This window comes from Microtus pennsylvanicus, chromosome 18 (assembly GCF_037038515.1).
Source record: "Microtus pennsylvanicus isolate mMicPen1 chromosome 18, mMicPen1.hap1, whole genome shotgun sequence".
Taxonomy (NCBI): domain Eukaryota; kingdom Metazoa; phylum Chordata; class Mammalia; order Rodentia; family Cricetidae; genus Microtus; species Microtus pennsylvanicus.
In genome coordinates, this window is record NC_134596.1 from 14,990,313 (window position 1) to 15,008,649 (window position 18,337).

At 50.6% G+C, this 18,337-nt stretch overlaps 1 protein-coding gene across 2 annotated transcripts in view; it reads right to left on the minus strand.

Annotated features, from left to right (window-relative positions):
* The window catches only part of Entrep2 (endosomal transmembrane epsin interactor 2), a 402,661-nt gene that overhangs the window by 13,195 nt on the left and 371,129 nt on the right, over positions 1 to 18,337 (minus strand). For both annotated transcript variants that reach the window (XM_075952880.1, XM_075952878.1), the window contains 3 exons: positions 10,341 to 10,501; positions 9,470 to 9,605; positions 1,219 to 1,294 (listed from right to left, as the gene is read on the minus strand). In XM_075952880.1, coding sequence (XP_075808995.1) covers positions 1,219 to 1,294; positions 9,470 to 9,605; positions 10,341 to 10,501 — 373 coding nt within the window. The remainder of the gene's footprint in view (positions 1 to 1,218; positions 1,295 to 9,469; positions 9,606 to 10,340; positions 10,502 to 18,337) is intronic.

An 18,337-nucleotide genomic window follows, 5' to 3' on the forward strand; every position in this document is an offset into this window, starting at 1 on the left:
TGTAGGCATCTCATGGTTGGGAGCTGTGGGGCACGACCCAAGAATGTAGCAAACTGGTATGATATCACCTTCTAACCACACTTCACCAAACCCCAGAGAAACTTCTGATGGCTCCTTGGAGTAACCCAAGGAGGGGCATGATCATTTTTGAATCCCATGATCACAGAGACTTGGGGCTCCTTCTCTAAAGGATAGCTTCTTCCTGCTTCTCTTAGACGTTAACTCTGTACTGGAGGCAAGGATTAACTGTGGTTGGTCATGGGATGTCATGAGTTATGTGACAAATAAGCTGTCCCTATGAGTCTGGATCAAGTCTCCAAGAAAGAGATTCTCTGAACCCCAGTCCTCTTATTCCTTTGATGCTGGGGTACATCTGCTTGTCTAATACCCATCCTTCAAGCCAGGTCAGTACCACGGAGGTTCTAATGTGTTTAGGAATCTGGCCTTTCACATCTGCCTTTCAGAACTGTCAAGCTTATGACGTCTAGTTTATCCTCTGCTCAGGCTGCCCTTGGAAGCCTGTTAGTCCAGCTCGCCCCCTGCTGATGGAGGGGATCGGTCACAGTCGCCTGGAACAGCTCAGGAGTGAACACTGCAGTCACGTCCTAGAACCTCATCAAGTTGAGACATTTATAAATGGATACCCATGTGCTAACCCCCCTGAGCATCACAGCCCAGCCTCACCTGCCGTGAACACGCTGAGAGCACACAAACCCACAGCAGCCTATGGTTGAGTACAACTGTCTAATTCAAAGCCTCGTTCACAGGAGTGTGCTGATCGGTCACGCAGTTTACTGAAAATATAAAATCCCAGCGTTGAAAGCAGTTTCCACTGAACAGCACATCACTTTCCTACCGCCATAAAGTAAAAAATCCTGAGTCAGATTATCGAGTGCCAGGAACTAAATATTCCTCCTGGGTCCTAACAGAGTGAGCCTCAGGCTGAGTAGTATTTTTCATCAAATTCACATCCTCAAGTGACGGAGAAAGGACACCAAGGGAAGAGGTGACCAAATATCTGTCCCAGAGAAAGTGGGAGATCTCCTGGGGACACAACGTACTGGATCTAGGCTGGGGAAGAAGGCTGTGACTAAGGTACCATGCTACATACAGAGAGAGAAGAGGGGTGGGGAAGAGGTGGGGAGAAGGAAACAGGAGGAAAGGGACATCCTTGGAAAACACACAAGCAGTGTTTCGAACCGAGAGGGGTATGATTACCTGGTGTGCTGAAGCCAGCAGCTGTGTTGGGGTCCCCGGAACTGGAGTCGGCCACCTGGTGATCGACACTTGGAACCTATAGCGAGAAACACGCGGCATTACCCTTGCTCAGGAGAACGCCTGCCCAGGCAACCTCCGGTAACACAGCCAGTCCTCTGAGCCCTCAAATTCCTTTGATGCAGTCAACACAGATTCCAAATTATCAGGGCAAAGCTTTCCAGAAAGTTCCAAAGGGTGAAGTAGGAATCTCTGTGTACCGTGAACTATGCTGAATTCATGGGGATGAGTCTGTTGGGCTTGAAGTACGAGGGAGAGTGTGCAGGTTCTGTGCAAACAGCACTCTATTTTATGCAAGGGCGCTTGAGCATGGGTGGACTTTGGCATCTGGGGAGGATCCTGGAACAAATACTCTGAGGAACAACTGTGTATTTTATGAGGTGGGTGTATGTGAGAATCGAGAATTCAAGTCATCATTGCAGAGACTGAAGCCCATTTCTCTGGCCAGAGTACCTTCCGGGGCACTGGCATACACTGAGTCTATCCACCTTCTACGAGAACCAAGACAGGTTTGCTGGATAATTTTGTCCACTTGACACAGGCTAGAGTCATCAAGAGGAGGGAACCTTCTTTGAGAAAACGCCCCCATAAGATCAGGCTGTAGACAAACCTACATAGTGCGTTTTTATAGTTAGTAATTGATAGGGGAGGGCCCAGTCCATTGTGGGTGGTGTCATCCCTGGGCTGGGTGGTTCTGAGTTCTGTAAGAAAGCAGGCTGAGCAAGCCAGGAGGAGTAAGCCAGTAAGCAGTTCTCACCCCCTCCACGGCCTATGCATCAGCTGCTGTCTACGGGTTCCTGCTTTGAGTTCCTTTGATGATGTACAGTGATATGGAAGGGTGAGCCAAACAAACCCTTTCCTCTCCAACTTGCTTTTGGTCATGGTGTTTCATTACAGCAATAGTGACCTTAACGAAGACAAAAGACCAGAGGATCCTCCATGGTCATGGCGGGATGTAAGACAGTCCCTACTCCAAAATGCCTTCTCTCACTTTTTCCTTGAGGTTCCAGGAAGAATAAACCATGGGACAAATGGTCATGAGACCCGACTTGCTTCACCCCAGTATGGCTAGGGCATGGAATGCACACTGGATAAATGGCTGGATCCCAAGTGAACTCCCAGCCTACCGTTGACTAGCTTACACTTTTTCTTCCTTTTGTTACCTTGCAGACTGAAGGAACAGGAAGCTCCTGGGATACTCTCCTGGCTGAGCTTTGGGTTACAGTCCAGGTGCACACAGGGAGGGGGTGCCACTTTGACTGCCAATTCACGGTGTAATAGCAATGACATACCATTAAGAGCCACCCTGGCTTGGTGGAATGTGGACTTGGTGTGTTCTCTTCAAGTTTAGGTCAGGGAGATTCTACCACTCTCCTCCTGGACTGCCTTCATTGGGGTTTTTATTGCTGTGACCAAACACCATGACAAAACGCAAACTGGGGAGGAAAGGGTTTATCTGGCTTATACTTCATGTTACTGTTTATTCCTGAAGGGAGTCAGGACAGGAACTCAAACAGGGCAGGATTCTGGAGGCAGGAGCTGATGCAGAGGCCACGGAGGGATGCTGCTTACTGGCTTGCTCTCAATGGCTTGCTCAACCTGATTTTATATATATATTCCAGGATCGTCAGCCCAGGGATGACACCACCCACAATGGGCTGGGCCCTCCCCCACTGATCACTAATGGAGAAAATACCTTACAGCTGGATCTCATGGAGGCATTTCCTCAACTGAGGCTCCTTCCTCTCTGATGACTCTAACTTGTTTCAGAACCAGTCAGAACGTGGAATGGCTCTGATCTGGAGAGGCCTCAGGAAACAGGACACAGGGGGCTGAGCCCCAAGTCCTCCTGCTCCACATCACCCTGCTTGGGCTGTGTGTGATGCAGTTTCTTCCACAACAGGCACAACTCTTCCAGCTGTGCTTCAGGCATCTGGCATATAGGCCCTGGGCGACGTGAGACGTGGCACACCCTGTCCGTGTGCCACATGGGCGCCTACCCCTTCGCCAGTTCAGGAAACAATATCTGACTTCTTGTGTTATTTTCAGAATTGCTTTGGGGACACACTGGCAAGTAATGAGCTCAAGAGGAGACTGGCGAAGGTGAGGCGAGCCCCTGTGGCTTTGGTCCGATTCCAGCTCAGGTAATTACATTCCTGCCTTCCGTGACGCCAGCCACTTCAATCAGAGAGCCGATATGCTGCAAGCTATGGTGGAGCTAGGGCAGGTGACCCAGCTGTGGTACCAACACAAAGGGTGTGAGCGGCTGCCTGTTGTGGTGGTGGGGAAGCGAGGCGCTGAGGATAGCTGGAAACCAAGCTATCGCCAGGGAGGAGAGCAGCCTCCGTGCGGCATTTCATCCCACTGATAGGCTTTGGAGCAGCAGCACACTTGCTATTCTCCTGCCTAAGCCCCCAGGAGTGCCGGGGAGGGAAGCGAGGGAGAGAGAATTCACGCCACCCTTGTGTCTACACACACCTTTCCCCCTAGGGTATTCACTACACGCCCGTAACCAATTGTGAAAATGTCTGCCAAGAATCTTCCACTAAATAACAGAAAGAAACTGCCTAAAGGGCTATTTCATTCCAGAAGTCTCTCTCCAATATCTAACCCCATATATATGTATATGTATGTGTGTGTGTGCACGTGTGTGCATGTATATACATATATATATACACACACACATATATATGTATGGAGGATGGGGAAGGAAAGAGAAACTTAGAAACCCGCTGCTTGAGAAAGCAAGCTCTGGCAATAAAGAAATATAAATAAAACAAGAGAAATAGAATCCACAAAGGGACAAGGTCAAGAGGAAATTGGATTTGCTTCATATTCTGCAGGGCATCACTCACTTCCCTCTGGCTCCCGTATTCAAGCACCAGGAAATGTAGTTTGGAAAGGAGATGGCTCCTGGGAGCGCATCTGTCACTTCTGAGTAGAGTGTTAGGGGTTTAATTTGAATCTGATGGCAGAGGCCACCTCAGTGCACGGAACTGTGTGGGAAATGGCCATTTGGCTCAGCGGCACTCCAGAGGCAGGAAAGGGGACGGGCAACTGTGGCATGAATCTAAACTGAGATTTGAGTTCTGCCACCAAGGCTCATAAACAGGGATGCTGGCCGGATGAAGAGTGCGAGGATTGCGAGAGACAGGCTCCCTACATAACCTGCTCTGGACACCCCAAGCCACGTGAGACTGTGCTGGTTTGAATGAGACATGTCTACCATACTCTTGGGCATATGCCCAGTTGGTGGCACTGTTGGGGAAGTTTAAGAGGTGTGGTTTTGCTGGAGGAAGTGTGTCACGGGGGCGGACGTTGGAGAGCAAACACCGCGCTACTTCTAGTTCTTTCTCTTGGTCTCTGTTGCTGTCTCTACTGCTGTCTGTCTGCCTCTCTCTCTCTCTCTCTTTCTGATTTGCTACTGCAGCTGCCGTTCCTGCCACCTCTCCACCGTGACGGACGTCTCTAAGCTGACCTGGTCAGGATGCTTCATCAATGCTACAGAGAAACAAACTAGGGAAGGGACAGCACCTGGAACTTGCTGGCTCTGAGATGCTACTTGGACCAGTTGGCATAACTGAAGGATAAACTGGAATTTAGGCAGATGGGCTCTGTGGGGGAACCCTGCGTGGGAATTCTGCCCATTTCTGTGATGTGTTTCTCACTCCTGGATGAAGCCAACCATCTAGTACCACGTTCATGAAAAGCTACGGTTTGGGGGCAATTATCAGCTGTCATGGAGAATGAGGGTTTTATATATTCAAGGTCATTTTTGAAACGCTTCACTTGCAAGTTTTAAAATGTAGAGGTCATTTCCTTTAAAATACAATTTATAGGACCCACAGCTGGTGATCCTATGCCTGCCCATCTCCTTTCTCGTAACTTCCAGTATCGTAAGAGACTTCCCTTCCTAGCTGAACTGCTACCCAGTCAACTACTGGTTGAGCCAACCTAGATACTGAATTTATCAAAGTCTCTTCCAGTTTGGCATGCAAGGTCAGAAAACTTAGACCCAGTGCTCTAGCAGATGCTCCCACCCCCCGCGCCCACCTCTGCATGCTGCAACCCCACCCACCTCGCCCACCCCTGCATGCTGCACTCCCCCACCCCGCCCACCTCTGCATGCTGCACTCCCCTACCCCACCCACCCCTGCATGCTGCACTCCTCCCACCCCGCTCACCCCTGCATGCTGCACTCCCCCACCCCGCCCACCTCTGCATGCTGCACTCCCCCACCCCGCCCACCTCTGCATGCTGCACTCCCCCACCCCCCCACCTCTGCATGCTGCACTCCCCCACCCCGCCCACCTCTGCATGCTTCACTCCCCCTACCCAGCCCACCTCTGCATGCTTCACTCCCCCCACCCCCACCCACCTCTGCATGCTGCACTCCCCTACCCCGCCCACCTCTGCATGCTTCACTCCCCTACCCCGCCCACCCCTGCATGCTGCACTCCTCCCACCCCGCTCACCCCTGCATGCTGCACTCCCCCACCCCACCCACCTCTGCAGGCTGCATTCCACCAGGACCACCTTCCTTGTTTCCCTCACACCACAGCCCTATCCAGATGGCCAGGTACAATGCTTCCCTAAAGTCCCAGGGAAGGTGAACTGTCCCTGTCCCGTCATCACAAGGATTGTCAACGCCATGGAAGCAGTAGACTCGTGTTTTTATACCCCGCAGCAGCTAGGAAGCATAGCCACCAGGGAGCCCTGGAATGTGAGCCTGTATCTAGTCAGGAACGCCAAGTGAGCAATTCTCAGTAACTTTGCTGCCCCTGCTAGAGGTTCGCCTCTGTGACATTGCTGTGGAGCACAGCCTGAAGTTGTGAAAAAGAACGACATCTGTACCTAAGACCAAGGAAGGGAATAGGTCTGAATGGGCATCCCCAGTCAGACGACTGAAAACAGCCTCTTGGGTGCACACTTGGCATCTCAGTTATTCTGGAGGCTGGAGAGGAACGCTCCATCGAGGCTAGGAGTTCAGGGCCAATCTGAACAACATAGACTGACCCTGTATCAGAAAAAGAAAAAAATCTTCGCAATGGCTGCCGTCTCTTACTCCCCTGCCGTCCGTATGTTGTCACGTCAGCCCTGTCCCTCTATCGAGTTTGCTCCACTCTAGCCGGTGCTGATAGGCAATTTATACACCCTCTGGCGTGCAGGGGCAAGCAATTAACCGCCCCCTCATCCAGGCAAAGCGCCCATGCTGCGAAGGGGCAGCTCCTTGATGCCTGGTCAAGGGAGATGGACCACCCCGGAGGAGGGGGGCAGGTGGCTGACGCAGCCTTCCCTCTGTGGTTGGTAATAGGTTTCCCTCACTTCCGGACTCCCAGAGATGTCTGTGGAATTGAAAAGTGCCCTGACACCTGAGCATCAAAGAAAATGGGCCTGGGAGCTGCGGGTCCTTAATCAACAGATGTGTCCCTGCTATACAGGTGGCCTGGAGAGGGGCCACAGGACATGTCACACACATACCTGGCTGGCTCCAGAGCAAATTGAGTTTGTGCCAGCACCTGCAGGGGGCAGGCTTCAGAGCTTTGACCTTCAGCCCTCCATACCCAGGTTCTCTGAGAGAAATCATGGAAGGCAGCGTTTTCCAGTGCCTTTGGGAGAACAGTGTCATATTGATCCCAGAACCATACATTAGCCTGAAATATATTGCATTCTTCAGGGAAAGAGAAAATTGGTGATGAAACATGAATCAATATCCTTCTCGTGTGCAGTGTGGAGTGGGGGCACTAAACATCATACTCAAAGTCGGTAGCGACAGCCTGCACCTGCACTTGGGCCTTGCAAGGCTAGCATGGGGCTCCTGGAGAAAGGATCTTACTGTGAAGCCAAGGCTCTGACAGGGCGGTGCCCCAGCCCTGACACTGTCCACAAGGAAGGGCCCACAGAATCATGATCTATCCACCCAGCCTCCTCTTCTAAAAACACTAGTACTAGCTCACAAAGGGAAACAAAGAAGTGGTTCCCTAGCACAAAACTGGAATTCTCTGATAGCAGCAAGCAGGCTTGCTGGAGAGTGGGAAATGACAGAGCTTCCCGCCCAAGGCAGCAATGAAATTAACATACTACTGCAGACATGGCTTTGAGGCCCCTGCTTCCCAGGATGGGGTTGCCCATCTGCACCCCATCATCACCTCTTCACTTGGTGTCTATCACCAATGGAGGAGCTTGCTCTGGTTCTAGTGCATTCTCCTCTGGGTCCTGCCATGTGGGTTTGGTGATGTTCTCCCCCAAGTAGGCCTGGTACCACACTTGCCTCTAAGATCCACCATGTTAATGTCACTGTCTTCACCACAAACCTTGACACAGTAATCTACCCCGGTTCTCAAAGTGAGTTCTAGTAACTCCAGGGAAGGACCCAGGATTGGGATTTGATTGACCAGGTTTTGTGGGACTGGGGGGATACCCGCTGGAATCTACAACCCATTCTCAGACCCTCCCTGGATGCCCGAATACAAGCTAAGCACCTCTGAGAGTTAAAGCCTGTCATCATGATCGACAGCTTCACTATTTTTATTGTAAATGGAAAGGTAAACCTCATTGCTAAGTTGCAGGTCCCTGCTCAGCTTGGAAGGTCTAGGCAAACGGCTGTCCAAGCTGAGAGATTACAGGATCTCTCCTTTACTGAGTCTCTAAGCAGCCTTCCTCCCAGGCATTTCCTACACAGTGACTTTTACCATGCACACAAAAGAGGCCAAAATCCGGAGTCTGGAGCTGCCATCTGCAGCCACTCAGGGCTGCATCTTAGGACTGGAGTGGGCACAGAGACATTATTCAAGGATCCTCTGGTTGTGTCAGGGCAGGCGGGATTCACCAGGCTGACCCAATATGAAGGGAGACTCCCTATGCCAAATGTATCTTTTTCCTTTGATGCCAACAGCCCGAACATTGCCTGTGCATCTCTCTGATCACTGCACGCATGCACCCTGTCTTTGCCTGTCCCCTGACTCAGCCTACAGAAAGTGACCCACCTTTGTGGCTCTGATTATCCTTGAGGCTGAGCCACTACAGTGGACAGACAGCACACCACAAACAGATATTCTTCATGGGCCCCACAGCTGAGGGGTGGCTGAGGTTAAACACCAGTAACCCTAATTTTCCTCCACCCCTGCGTGTCGTTCTGATGTCCAAGGTGCAGGGTCAGAGCTTGAGGTGATATCAAAAGATCTGAGCCCTGCACCAGGGCTATCATCCAGAGGTCAGTCAGTAGGAAAACGGGAGCAGAGTGCAGACATAGCTCAAGCGCCCTGGAGAGCCTCCACATTGTGGTATTATCCAGCTCCATGACTTGTGCCTGGGACGGTAATTAGCACATACCTGACTACCATGTCCCCATCTTTGCCTCAATCCCTACAGCCTCCACTTAAGGCCTCCCTAGCCCCATGACCTCACCTCTCTGCCTGACTACAGATTTCACACTCAACAAGGACAACAACAATAACGGCTAATATATAAAAAAAAATGCTATCAAAATATGCCCAGAGACTCCTCCAACTTCAGGATTTACCACGTTCCCAGTCTTCTTCTGAATCAGCATCATTCCCTTTCAGCCAATGAACTTGATACTAACGCGATTTTTTTCCCTCATCATTTGTCAGTGAGGAAAGCAAGGCTTTACAGACATACTCAAAGCGCCTGCTCATGGTTGGGAAACATGCAGTAATAGGAGCTGGCACACACAGCTCAGAGAAGGCCTCACAGCCGGCAAGTAGAGACACATCGCTGGCCTGGAGCTGCCTGACCCCTTACAGATCCATCCAGTCATGTCTGCAACGATGACCAATACAGGTCTTGGTCCCCTGAGTCCTCAGTCACCAAGTCCAGTTCCCCCTGCTCTGGTCACGAGTTAGAAGCTGTCCCAGCTCCTTCTACATTCTCTCCAGGCACACTGGGCAGCATGGGACATGGACAAATCTGAGTTGGGCTGTGTGTCTGCCTGTAGGAGTTAAGCTGAGTAACCAAAAGGGTGAGTTCACATATTGATATGCCCAGGCTTGGGTTGGACTCAGCATCCTGCAGTGTACGCAAGGCTCACACATTGCACGGTACATGCAGAGGCTTCATCACAGGGCAGTGGCTGGTGTCGGTGACACCGTCAGCACTGTCAGGGAGCTTTCTGAGGACAGGCCAGGAAGTGTGGTGTGCAGAGGAGCTGATCTTGTCAGGGCCCAGGCCTCACCTGGCTGGCGGGCGTCTGACCCACCACGGCCTCATATGGTGGAGGCAGCTCAGCAGGATACAGCATGCCAGGGCTGTTGATGGCGACATCGTATATGGTGCCGAAGGGGGAGGAAGCGAAGTCCAGGTGGAGGCCCCTAGAAAACAGGACAGCCCATCACACGGTCATCTCCCGGAGGACAGAGCCCAGAGTCTGACATTTCTCTTCAAGTGTTGACTATCTAATACTTGTCATGGTGAGGATAAAAGCCTGAGTCACAGGGCAGGCTTAACTTTGCTCTTTCTTCTGAAAGATGCCCGTATTTCATTGACCACTTAAGCTCTGTCTCCTATAACTAAGACAGTGATAAAGCTGATGAGATTTCTAATTAATGTTCCATGCTCTGTGACGACTGTCGCTCAGGAGCAACTCTGCACGCAGAAGAATACAACAGATTCATTATTGGCCTACAGTGTCATTTCAGGTGACACCGCAAAGACAAACGGAAACCTTCTGTTCAAGTCAGGCCTGTGGTGCTTGCCTGTAATTCTAGCACTTGGGACGAGACAGGAGCATGGTGGGTATGAGGCCATCTGGGGCTACCTAGGGCGTTCACAGCCACCCTGGCTGTGCAGTGAGGCTGTCAACAACAACAAAATAAAAATGGAATACAGTTAACCCATCACCACCACCAAAAATGAGAAAAGAAATACTGTATTTCCAGGTCACATGGCCTTTCTTCATTGCCTACCCTTGTAAGGCGCATGTCTCTGTACTGTTCCCCTCCACACCTCCTTCTCCCCTGCCATCACCACTTCCTCCTCCAAAAGACGCTTCCTGTCTGTGGCTTCTCACGCATCATGGGCCACAGGACACCGAGAGGAAGACTGACCTGTGGGCCTCTGCTGTGGGCGTACAGGTGTATTCTGGAGGGTAGTAGGGTGGAGGCGGGAGGGGGGCGATGAACTCATCGAAGTCCAGGGTCTGGTGGAGAACGGTGCCATGTGGAGTCACGCAGGCAGCACTGGCCGAGTGGGACCTCTGTGGGAAGAACTGGAGAGCAGAGAGAAGCAGCGTTATCCCAGAGCTGGAGTGGCTGGCGGCTAAGGGAGCTAACTGCAAACACATTACCTATCACGGTTTAGGCTGCCAAGCCATGACTGCTAAACACACCCTGTACAGAGGATAGCTCTGGCCTTGCTCTGCTCCACTTCCTATACCGCTATGCAGGATGCCTCTGATGTGTGTGTGTGTGTGTGTGTGTGTGTGTGTGTGTGTGTGTTAAAGAGCTGGGAAGTCTTTAATGCAGATTCTTACTGTGAACCTTCACTCCTATGACGCTGATGCCTTAGCCCTGCAGTCAAAAGGACACTTGCCACTCGTCCTTCCACACAACACCAGCAAGTCCCCATCACAGTGTGTACTGGGTACACACCCAATACCTAAGTCCCTTCTCCAAGTCCTGCAAAGTGCTTCAGGCCTGCACTGTGAGCCCAGCCTGTCTCACACGCTTCCTTAGAGTTCACTATGGGCCCTATGAACACTAATATATAGGGATCCACACACTTTGTAGGACATTGCCCCCAAAGGTGAAGAAAGCCCACCATGAGCTCCAGAATATTCTGTGGGGGCAACTATGAATACTGGGTGCTACTTAAAATTATCAAGGGAAACATATTTTAATAAAAACAAATGCTCTCTGCCTGCATTTCTGTTTCTAAAGTATTAACCAACACTTGTTTCTCTCTCCATTCTCGGGGCACTCCTACCAGAGGTCACGAGTTCTACGGAAATGCCCGAGACACTGCTTCATCTATAGATATAAAATGACCCACACTGTATGGGCCCCCGGGCCTTTCCCAGAGCGTGTCAGCGAGGTAAGAGAAAAGAGACAAACACCAAGAATCACAAGTGCACAGTTAAACACGGCAGCTTCGTTAGCAACTACAGCCCTCCAATCAGTGTGGGACAGGGCATCTGCCGAGCATCCGTGAGGCAGGTGAGATCTAACCGGACTGAAGACGGGTGGGACTCCAGGCTCTAAAGCAGATGGCCAGCGAGTGATGTGTTTCAGAAGAAGGAGAAAAAAAATGAGGGTCTGTCTGGTCAATTCTTAAGTCTGGGGATTTGCAGGAGCCATTGAGGATGCTGGAGTTGGGTGGCAGGGAACCACCTAGTGGTGGCAGGGATAGGGTGGGCTCATCCAGACAGGGGGACAAGCAGTTAGAGAATTTCTGCACTTGCAGGGCTGAGACCAAGGTTCAGAATATGGTCCAGTGCAGTGAAATCAGTATGCTCTGGGCTGATGGCTACATCAGAATGAGGGACGCATGGACTCAGAAATGGCTACCGCCAGCCTTCCCAACACAGAGCACATTCCCTGCCCTTCCAGTTAGGCTGACTGGTTGCTGTTTCCCTAATTGCTGGAAATTAGAGGGGAATTGCTGGCTGTGAGCTGGTTGGATGTACGTGGTCATCCTCTGCTTCAGAAGCTATTATCGTGCTTGCTGCTCGATAGCTAGGCGGCGAGGGGAGGGCAGATGTTCTGGGGGTCCAGTGAGGAACTATTTTGAATTAGTCTCTATCAGAAATGAGAAGAACCAATTGTATACTCAAGCAAAACTCATGAAATGCAAAAGCATTCAACACCAGCAGCCTGACGCAAGTTAGAAGACAGTGCCTTCTCTCCGAGCACGACTTTGTCTCTGCTGGGGACCGCTGCTTTCTTTCAGAAGTCGCCTTGGTCATGGAGTTCTAATCCCAGCGATAGAAAAGTAACAAATAACGCTGTCAGCCTGCCTGTGTTTTATCCCCCTGTTCTTTCCTGAATGGGGCACAATACATGCTCAGCGGATGGATGGATGGATGGATGGATGGATGGATGGATGGATGGATGGATGGATAGATGGACACCTCTCTGCTGCAGTGCCCTTGCTCTTCTGCCCCCGCAGAAACAGCCAACGGAGCAGTGAAGGAGCAAGCTGCCCGGCCTCTGCTCCTGGCATGTGGGCTCCATCTTCTGTAGGAGCTATTTTTAGAGCAGCCCGGATGAGCTTGTGCTGCTGGAAAATCTCTTACCATCAAGACCTCTGTGCACTGAATCCCATCCACTTTCCGGCTGCCTTCCAACCAGTGCCAACCACCCCCTGCTCAGAACAAGGTCGGCTCAGCCACCCTCCACACCATCCGTACTTTGTTTCCTCTTCCTGGCAACTTAACCCCTTCTCAGCTGGCAACCTGCCAGTCCTCCCTCCATGTTCGTGACTGGAAGGCCTGTCTGCCGGCCTGCACTCAGGATTCATGCTCTGGGGCCTCATGTCTACACCTTCATGGTCAGGTATAAAGCACAATTCTACAGCTCCTGGAGAGGGTAGAAACTCCTGTGTGGTTCTGTCTTCCCTGGGCGCTCGAAACCACACGGAGTCAGCAGCACAGCTGTGTGTGGAAACCGGCCGAGCTGCTTACACCTTCTCCCTCCCCACCACGGTTTGTCACTCATACGATAGCAGTGTGCACCTGAGACTTTCCGTCCTGTCTGTTATGGGAGGGGGGCTTCTTCCAGGAACACCTGAAAGCTAGGGGCACCAAGAGCTGCCGTTACTTGACCCTGGGTAACTTCCCAAGGCACACAACATGGAGCCCCTAAAATCTGGCTCAGCTCTTACAGTCTGGCTTCTGCAGTCTGGAAGAGACCATGAAGAGGTTAATGCACCTCAGACACTGAGCGGTCACTGAGACCCTCGTGACTTTGCACCTTACTGACCTATTAATCTCAGCGTCCCTTCCCCTGGTGGCACCAGGATTGTAACATGAAATGCCACCCCGTGTCACAGATCCACACAGTGGTGTCAGAAGGCTCAAATGAAGGCCTCTATGATGGCCATTATCTCTCGTCTCCGTGCTTTATCTTCTGCGGGGGAACAGGATGGAGGGCAGGCTTGGGCAGCAAGGGTCTGGGTGCCTCTGCAAGGTTTGCCCGATGCCTGGCTGGCTGCCTTCCCTGCCCCCAGCTTCCTCCTGGCATTCTGGCTCTTTGGGTGACTGTTAAACTCCTGGGGTGAGTCACGACTTTGAGTGTCCTGCACGCTCGCCGTTATCAGGGCCTGTGCACACCCATCTGCACTTTCCAAGTGGCTCTGCTTAGTGAGACATGTGAGCAGACGTGAGCAGATCGGGCGCTCGGATGGCATGATTATGTAATGGCTGCGGCTGCTTCCGAGGCTAAGGTGGCAGCGAGGGACGTGGGGGAGGAGAGTGATGCAGTGGAAAGCAGGGAAATGAGATTACATTTAAAAACAAGTTAGAAATGACAGGAGAGGCACTTAGAAGGCAAAGCACCGTCTTCACCGGGCTGTGTCAATAAGCAGAACCGCATCACTGCGCAGTTACTATTTCTGCGCATGTCAGAAGCGCTGGGCTTTAGCAGTTCCGACAATAGGAGTAACACTTGCCGTCTCATGCATTCATGATGTTAGTTCCAACTGCGGCTAATTATCCCCAATATGGATGCGTTCGAATTGTAAGATGTGGGTACTTAGACTCCTAAAGCCCTTAGAGTAAGGCTGAGTCCCGGCTGTGGTCATGACCTTGAGTTGCCTGTCTCCGTGAGCCAACTAGAGACCCGCCTGGTAACTCCTACAGTAAACCAAGGAGGCCACAGAGCAAATGGGTGAAATGTGTCAGCCCATGATACCAAGTTGGGGCTCTTCTGAAAAGTCAGTGTCACAGTTACATATGAGCCGCAGCAGAAATGGCTGGGGTTTCATCTGCTAGCTCTCCAGGGTAAAGTGACCATGGCACAATGGCAGAATGAGTGCCCGTGGATGGCTCATGGCTGCCTTCCCTGCATGGCTGCCCCTGAGGTGGTACTGGAGGATGCTCTCCTTTGACGTCAGGTAGGAGAACCAAGACAGGGTTGTGCCGGATAGCTTTACGTCACCTTGACACGAGTTAAAGTCACCTGAGGGGAGGGTTCCTCTATTGAAAAAAAATGCCTCCACAACTTTGGGCTGCAAGCAGGCCTGTAAGGCATTTTCTTAATTAGTGACTGATGGGGGAGGGCCCAGCCCATGGTGGGTGGGGTCATCCCTGGGCTGGTGGTCCTGGGTTCTGTAAGAAAGCAGGCCTAGCAAAGGCACGGGGAGCAAGCCAGTAAGCAGCATCCCTCCATGGCCTTTGCATCAGCTCCTGCCTGCAGGTTCCTGCCCTGTCCTGTTCCTGTCCTGACTTCCTTCAGTGGCAGACTACATTATGGGAGTGCGAGCCAAACAAACTCTTTCCTCTTTGGCTTGCTTTCCGGTCATGGTGTTTTGTCACAGCGGTAGAAACCAGAGCTAAGACAAGGGCCCAGACTATGATGCTAGGAATAGGCTTTACCCTCTGGGCCCACCATCCCTGTGTGGAGAGTTACTCAGGAAGGTATGTAAGTGTGGCAGCAGGAGCTGGGTGCATGCGTTAGGAGTGCCCCGCGGTGTTCTCTGAAAACAGCCTTGTGTGTTGGTTATGAGGTATGGGCCAACGGGAGGTTGCACACATGCTGGTGGAGGGGCTGCTCGCCAGTAGCGACCTTGTCATGAATTCGTGCTTCTTAGAGGAGCTGTGGTTGTGGTATGACACTTACCAAACATGTACATGAAAACAGGAATTCAATCTCTAGTACCACACAGACACATATACACACACATGCACACACACACACAGATATACACATATGCACACTCATACAGTCACATAGACACACACACAGATATACACAGATACACACTCATACAGTCACATAGACACACACACACACATACACATTCATACAGTCACATAGACACACACACACAGAGATACACATTCATACAGTCACATAGACACACACACACATGCACACATACATTCACACAGACACACACACAGATACAAATACACACTCTCATACAGTCACATAGACACACACACACAGATATACACAGATACACACTCATACAGTCACAGACACACACACATACACACACACAGATACACATTCATACAGTCACATAGACAGACACACACACAGAGATACACATTCATACAGTCACATAGACAGACACACACACACATGCACACATACATTCACACAGACACACACACTCAGATACAAACAAATACACACTCTCATACAGTCACATAGACACACACACATACATACACACATAGATACACATTCATACAGTCACATAGACAGACACACACACAGAGATACACATTCATACAGTCATATAGACACACACACACAGAGATACACATTCATACAGTCACATAGACAGACACACACACACATGCACACATACATTCACACAGACACACACACTCAGATACAAACAAATACACACTCTCATACAGTCACATAGACACAGACACACACTTAAATAATACTTCTCACTTTGAGAATCTCAAATAAAAATAACAGAAGAATGACTGGTCAGTAACACGAGCCACAACTGAGCTCAACAAACGGAAATGCAGCCAGAATTGAGATGTCAAAACAAGTTACGGTGACACTGAGGTCGTGGTGAGCGGCGCGTCACAGAACTGCAGCAGAGATTTCGTAGGATCCAGTGGGATTATGCTTCAGACACTGACAAACTGACTCCGAACTTCACAGGGAACGACAAGGGGATGGAATTTTCACAACCAGCTTGAGAACAAAGGAAACTGGACGGGTCTCACTCCCATTTTAAAAGGGACTATAAGGGGGCAAGCGAGGCTCTGTGGGATTGCTGTAACGGTAGACACGAAGGCTGATGAAATAGAACTGAGAGGCTCTGGATAAACCCATCTGTGGTCAGCTGTTGACCGCCAGTGACACGGAGCCAACTCCATGCCTTAATCTTTGCATTTCAACAAATGGTGCCAGGAACCACACAAAACTGGACCGCCCCCACGATGTACATTGCAACCAACTCAAGATGTTCCTCAACGCCAAACTAAGACTGCAAAACTCTCAGGAGGAATAATTTTATTTCCCTGGGAGACGGGATACCAAAAGCAGAAGCAGGAAATGGAAAAAGGAGACACACTGGGCATCACTGAAACTAAAGTGTTATGGTTTGGGAGCTACCACCAAGGGTCAAGATGATCACCAGGACAGGCGAAAACACGTGCACACCGCACATCTGAGGAGAGACCTGTATATCCAGAGAACACAGGGAACTCCATGACTCAGCAAGAGGAGACAATTCCAGTTTTGAAAATGGGCAAAGTCGGTTTGTTCCTTCACAGAAGATCTATAAGTAGCCATTAGACACACAGGAAGAGAACCACCATCATTAATCACTGGAAAAGGCAAATCTAAACTACAATGGAGCACCACCTCCCAACCACTAGGCTGGAGGAGGGGCAGGGACGAAAGGCACCTATTTTTATGCAGTTGTATGAGTTCTCAGATATGATGGGTACATGGAAGGATCGTCGCGAAGCTTTCGCAGTTGTCTTGTCCACGCGGGTTTTCTTTATGTGCCGCTATGAGATTTAGCTTCGTCCAGTGATCACATATTATTCCTTTACTTAAATGACTGAATGAAATGAAGTAAAAGTCTAAAAAGAGATCTCAAAGCATCTCCTTAAATATCCTGGTTCCATTTTTGGGGATGTGTCCACAAACTTACAGGGTCAGCCGCTTCTTCTAGGGGCCAGCCATACTTCATATGGCCACCCTGTGTCAAAAAAAAAAAAACAACCACTTCTCTATATTATATGATCCATCCTCTCGGCAGTTCCGGCAGGACAGAAGGGCTCAAATACGTATAGCACTCTGAACAGCTCTTCCTTCTGCCCCTTCGCCCCACCATGCTGCTGGCGCGCACAGCTCAGTCTGACCAGGAGACCAGAATGCTGCCTGTGCCTCACCAGCAGGAAGCTCAGTTACTCCTGTTTCTGAGTCAGGAGGCTTCTTTATGGCAGCTTGTTGTGGCTTAGATGTGGTCAGTCCTTCACTGTCCCTGTGTTGGAGGCTTGGTCCTCGGCGTGGTGCTTCTGAGGGGTGGCGAGGAACCTTTCACAGGTGAGGCCTCCTGGGAAGGGTGGGGGTGGTGGGGGTGGTGAGGGTGGAGTTAGGTGACTGGACACAAGGCCTTTGGAAGGAAGTAATGTCGGGCTTTCGTTCAGAGAGCTTGTTATGAAGTACAAGCCTTATCTCAACCATCTATCTTTGCCCACCGAGACGCGCTCCACCATGTTGTGACACGGGGGAGGAGGGGTCTTAATGCGTGCAGGCACCATGCTGTTTTGCCCCTTCTAAACCATGATTAAATAACCTCCTTATAGGAGTCTACCCTAGGGTATTTCCTTATAACAGAAAACTAAGACATAGCCTTTGTGTTTCTGTAATAATCTGCTTGCTCACAGCACACCACAGTTAGTAAAGTACAGTAAAGCAGTACTGCACTTGCAGTCAGTGCTGTGATGACGTCACTGCTGTGAGGTCATCATAGTGATGCCACAGCTGTGACGTCACTGGTGTGATGTCCAGTAACTGGCTGAAACTCCTACCATCTTGAGAAACGAAGACGAAGCTGGGGACATCGCAAAGTGGTAGCGCTGTGCACAAGGATCCCAGCACCGCCAACAAAAATCAAGGAAGATCAGCAGGTTGTCCTGTGAGGACCCTGTCATGGGTGAGGAAGCTACTGAACGAGTAGGTTCAGGAATGTGCTCAGAGGCAGCATACAGGTAGAGGCAGTGGGGCTCAGATGCAGCCATGCTTGACACAGGACCTCAGGCCTACTTCTGCTCGACATGGCCACCAAGAAGGGCAGCGTGTACTTTGGCGTAATTGTAAATGTTTACATAGCTAGACTATGCCTTATTCTTCTTTAGCTGGCAATTTTCATTTTAGTATTTAAAAGTGGGGGGAATACA